At 37.5% G+C, this 6000-nt stretch overlaps 1 protein-coding gene across 1 annotated transcript; it reads right to left on the reverse strand.

Moving 5' to 3' along the window:
- Positions 1 to 2467: 2467 nt before the first annotated feature.
- Positions 2468 to 4711, reverse strand: LOC121373034 (sericin 1-like). The gene has a single exon (XM_041499477.1). The coding sequence runs from the start codon at positions 4709 to 4711 to the stop codon at positions 2468 to 2470; it is 2244 nt and encodes a 747-aa protein (XP_041355411.1).
- Positions 4712 to 6000: the final 1289 nt, after the last annotated feature.

Here is a 6000-nt window from a genome sequence, read left to right on the forward strand (position 1 = left end):
ATTCATTTTACAACTCCTTGTTCAAAAATATAACACTACACTTGTGTCCATCGTATAGGTCATTCATTTTACAACTCCTTGTTCAAAAATATAACACTACACTTGTGTCCGTCATATAGGTCATTCATTTTACAACTCCTTGTTCAAAAATATAACACTACACTTGTGTCCGTCGTATAGGTCATTCATTTTACAACTCCTTGTTCCAAAATATAACACTACACTTGTGTCCGTCGTATAGGTCATTCATTTTACAACTCCTTGTTCCAAAATATAACACTACACTTGTGTCCGTCGTATAGGTCATTCATTTTACAACTCCTTGTTAAAAAATATAACACTACACTTGTGTCCGTCGTATAGGTCATTCATTTTACAACTCCTTGTTCAAAAATATAACACTACACTTGTGTCCGTCGTATAGGTCATTCATTTTACAACTCCTTGTTCAAAAATATATCCAACTAGGTTTTGCTCATTTGATACATTCTGAAGCAAATTTTTGTAAGAAAAGTTTAAAGTTTGTTAATCATCGGCCATTGGACCGGCCTCGGTGGCGTCATGGTTAGGCCATCGGTGTACAGGCTGGTAGGTACTGGGTTCAGATCCCAGTCGAGGCATGGGATTTTTAATCCAGATACCGACTCCAAACCCTGAGTGAGTGCTCCGCAAGGCTCAATGGGTAGGTGTATACCACTTGCACTGACCAGTGATCCATAACTGGTTCAACAAAGGCCATGGTTTGCGCTATTCTGCCTGTGGGAAGTGCAAATAAAAGATCCCTTGCTGCTAATCAGAAAGAGTAGCCCATGTAGTGGAGACAGCGGGTTTCCTCGCAAAATCTGTGTGGTCCTTAATCATATATCTGATGCCATATAACCGTAAATAAAATGTGTTGAGTGCATTGTTAAATAAAACATTTCTTTCTTTCTTTCATCAGCCATTGGACTGGATGTCAAACATTTGGTAATTGTGACTTATAATTATCAGACAATTGTAAAGCCCGTTAAATCTTTCCACTAGCAGCAAGGGTTCTTTTAAATGCACTTCCTCACAGACAAAAGAGCACACAGCATGGCCTTTGACCACATACACGTGATGTCATAACTCATGGTTCTGTATCATTGTTTTAAAAATAATAATTAATAAATTAATATTTTTAACTTTATACTTACTGTTAAGTAATTGTTACATTTTTATGTCATTGAATAAGGTGGACTATATTTTTTCACGTATAATTAAAGGAAAGAAAGAAAGAAATGTTTTATTTAACGACGCACTCAACACACTTTATTTACGGTTATATGGCATCAGACATATGGTTAAGGACCACACAGATATTGAGAGAGAGGAAACCCGCTGTCGCCACTTTATGGGCTACTCTGTTTCAATTAGCACCATCCACAGACAGAGTAGTACATATCACAGCCTTTGATATACCAGTCGTGGTGCACTGGCTGGAACGAGAAATAGCCCAATGGGCCCACTGATGGGCAGGGATGTGAGTGACCAAATGTCTAAAACTCTGAAAATTGTTCAGTGGTGTCTGGGTCCGACAGGCCCCGATTAGGGTCTAGGGGCAAAATGCAGGCTAATTGTCTAACGCTATACACGGTTGGCGAAAACGAACCAATGAAATGTCACCTAATAACAGAAAACCTCGGCAAACCTCATTACTGTTTGGTGCGGGAAGGGAGATAAGTCGAATGACTTCCGTGTTGATTAAAGGACGGAAATACCGGTAAAAAGCTTAAAAGTCGGACAAAACTGTTAAATTTATATTTTTATTTATTCGCGGAAAAATATTTTAAAATGTGGAATTTGGGTCATGAAAACGCAGAATTCAGCGAAAACTCGGAAATCTCACATCACTGGATGGGGATCGATCCCAAAGCGATCGCGCATTGAGCGAGTGCTGTACCAATGGGCTACGTCTCGCTCCTATGAGTAAAGGAGCCTGTAGGTGAAATGTTTACAAATCATTAAATACAATAAACAGACCGTACGTAGCTTACACAATTAATCCTTTGTTTCTGTAATTAAATGGGCAAGAGAAAGAATCAATCACCGTTGTGAGGTATACATTGTAGATAAGGCACTTCCAACCCTCAGGACACAATGTTTTATTAAGGGCCAAGGTTTATATTTTGTCCCTCGGGTTGGAATTGCGTTATCCATACCTCACAACAGTGATAGATTGTATTATTATTACCCATATGGTTAAAAATATCTTGGTACATATCAAAGTGATACGTCCCACTAGAACTCCAAGTGGGACCTAACACTTCTGACGTCATCGACTGGCGTACTACAACCTTACAGGAACGTCAACGAAACGAGATGAGTGATAGAAATTAAGATCGATCATGGGTAATAAATAGGATATTAACTCTCATGAAATAATTTTCAATTGAAAAATATTTCTCTCGGGACATAAACATGATACGAAATGAAAGCTTGTTTAATATCATATAAATCCCACATGGGATATCATGCGCTTGCGTTTAACACGACACCACCTACCGTCAACACATTTTTTCTCAAAGGAATCCCAGTGCGAAAGCAACAGCAATATATTGGCTGGCCTCTGTTTGGTCGTGTGAGGAAATACCCTCTGTTTAGAACCAGACAATACGACACTCTCTTCCACATTGGCCACATACACGTCAACTGGAGTGGAAGTCTTTGGTTCGGTGCCCAGAATATTGTACAAAATATTTACAGTTCTTTGCTTTGCTGAACTTTTTAAATTAGACTCATTCTGTTTTTGTGCGCTCGATTCTAAACTATTATTTCTGTTGTCGGTTTCTGTTCTTCTTTGCCTGTTCGGTGATCTAGTATCTGAACTAATTGCTGCAGATCTTTGCTTTGTTGAGCTTTGCAAGTTAGACTCATTCTGTTTTTGTGCACTGGATTTTAAACTATTATTTTTGTTGTCAGTTTCTGTTCTTCTTTGCCTATTTGGTGATGTAGTATCTGAACTAACTGCTGCAGATCTTTGCTTTGTTGAGCTTTGCAAGTTAGACTCATTCTGTTTTTGTGCACTGGATTCTAAACTATTTTTTCTGTTGTCGGTTTCTGTTCTTCTTTCTCTATTCGGTGATGTAGCATCTGAAATAACTGCAGATCTTTGTTTTGTTGAGCTTTGATGGTCAACCAGTCTTTTCACATAGGTTTCTATATCTACTTGCTGTGTTTCTGATATTTGCCCATGTGGTGATTTAACATCATATCTAGTAAATACAGATCCTTGTTTTGTTGAGCCTTGTATACTAGATTCAATCAGTCTTTCAGTTTGTGATTGAACACTGGTTTCTAAGTTTCTCTGGCCAGCATTCAGCACCTTCGAAGTTCTATCAGAATCGAGAACGTCAGAGCTTTGCTTTGTTGAGTCTTGTGTGATAGGTTCAGTTCTTGTGCTAATGTCTGGCTGCCTACGACTCTCTCTGTGTGTCTGCTCAGCATCAGTGTTTGCTCTTTGCCCATATGATTCAATGGGAGAATTAGTAATTGCATCATGAGTAACCACAATAACAGATGACATATTACTATCGGTCTCGGAACAAGTACCAGATGAACTTATTGGTTCTGACCTATCCTCAGAAGTGGATGCTGATTCATCAGATCCAGAACGACGAGGATGATGGTTTTCAGACCTTATTTTACCAGTTTTGGTGACAATGTTAACCAAATCACAAGACTGACAGTTTCTTTTACTGATATTCAAGACAATGTCACCTAAATCTTCACCACTTTTTGATTTTATTCTTCCAATTTTTGATGCCAGATCATCTAAGTCACCAGTTTGAGATCCTGGTTCATTATCACACTGAATCCAGTCACCTAGATGACCTGAAACATCACTTTTTGATTCTATTTCACCAGTTTTTGATTCTCTTTCACCAGTTTTTGATTCTCTTTTACCAGTTTTTGATTCTCTTTCACCAGTTTTTGATTCTATTTCACCAGTTTTTGATTCTCTTTTACCAGTTTTTGATTCTATTTCTCCAGTTTTATATTCTATTTCACTTCCTTTTAATGAAGTTTTATCTACATCACAAAGTCCAAATTCTTCTTCAACACCAGAGTGAATAACTTGACCTAAAACATCAGCTTCAGACCTCTGATCACCAGAGTGCAGTAAAGATTCCACAAGGTCCCCACTTCCATACCTCTTGTCACTAGCTTTTGAACCAGTTAAGTCATCCAACACTCCAATTTCAGAATCTTTTTTACCAGACTGTGAACCAAACTGGCCTACAATCCCAGCTCGAGACCCTTTTTTACCAGTCACTGAATCAAACTGATCTGTAACGCCCATTCCAGACTCTTCTTTACCAGCCACTGAATCAAACTGATCTGTAACGCCCATTCCAGACTCTTCTTTACCAGCCACTGAATCAAACTGATCTGTAACGCCCATTCCAGACTCTTCTTTACCAGCCACTGAATCAAACTGATCTATAACACCTGTTCCAGACTCTGGTACAAATCCACCTGAATCACTGCTTTCTGTTAACCCTTCAGTCCCAGTCTTCAAAACATCGCTCACAAATCCAGTCTCCATTTCTGCCAACCGCAATTCCTCTGCTGTGAGAATGGGTCCACGCTCCACTTTCCTAAATCTGGCAGTTCTCCTAGCAGTGGCTGGAGAATCTACCAGAACTGGTCCATCAACACAATATGATGATGACAGATCTGGAACATCCATCACTTCTACTTGAAAAACAATTTCTGTATTCAGAAACTAAAGTTTTATCTTAGGTTTCAGTATAACCATAAAAAAGATGTTCACTGGATTGGGATATTAATAATTAATCCTCCGATTTGTAAAGTTTATTGTATTTGTAACTGGCTACAATTATGTGAAAACATTGAAAGATGGTTATATCTATGTAAACAGCTAGAATTTACTGGCATACAAATTGATATATTGTATATCACCAATGATCCAAAGTGCATAATGCCAATGATCCAGATTGCATAATGTCAATGATCCACACTGGATGTTATTAATCCTGTCAACCAATGACCCAGATTGCATTAATGTCAATGATCCACACTGGATGTTATTAATCCTGTCAACCAATGATTCAGATTGCATAATGTCAATGATCCACACTGGATGTTATTAATCCTGTCAACCAATGACCTAGATTGCATCACCGATGATGCAGATGGAATATATTACTAGCTATGTCAGCATATACAGACCAATATCAAAATCTGTCATCAAAAGTAAATGAATATACAACCTAACATCATAGATCTCTATTTGGATATTTCCCGCATACTGGCACAGCTTTAGTTTGTTCACAAAACATTTCTAGTACACTACATATCTAATATCATAATATTTATCTGCATATTTCCAGCATATTGTCACAGCTTTAGTTTCTTCACAAAACATTTCTAGTACACTACATATCTAATATCATAATATTTATCTGCATATTTCCAGCATATTGTCACAGCTTTAGTTTCTTCACAAAACATTTCTAGTACACTACATATCTAATATTGTAATATTTATCTGCATATTTCCAGCATATTGTGTCACAGCTTTATTTCTTCACAAAATATTGTTGGTGCATACACTACATGTCCAAAACATTGTTATTGTTATGATGGTAATAATTCATTAATGTATTTAATTATCACATTCATCACCCACATAATGCAAGATTGTTCACACATGGTCCAATGTGTGTTTCCATAGTTTCTGACAAGCTGTTACCACCATCCAGTATTCTCACCCATTAGACATTCCGAATCATTCTGTAACATTTTTCAAACAAAACTTTCCATGTACGAATGTGTAGAAGTAATGGTATAAAACAATCCTTCTGGCTAATATTGGAAATGTCTGTATTAGCGCAACCAGTAAAGCTATTCTCTCACTGAGGGTCCACAGTTTGAATCCTTTCAGCAGAGGTAGATGTGTAAAATATGTATGATAAAATATGCTACTCTGATACAGATAAACTGTTACTTATCATC

The sequence above is a fragment of the Gigantopelta aegis genome, chromosome 5 (genome assembly GCF_016097555.1).
Source record: "Gigantopelta aegis isolate Gae_Host chromosome 5, Gae_host_genome, whole genome shotgun sequence".
NCBI classification, from domain to species: domain Eukaryota; kingdom Metazoa; phylum Mollusca; class Gastropoda; order Neomphalida; family Peltospiridae; genus Gigantopelta; species Gigantopelta aegis.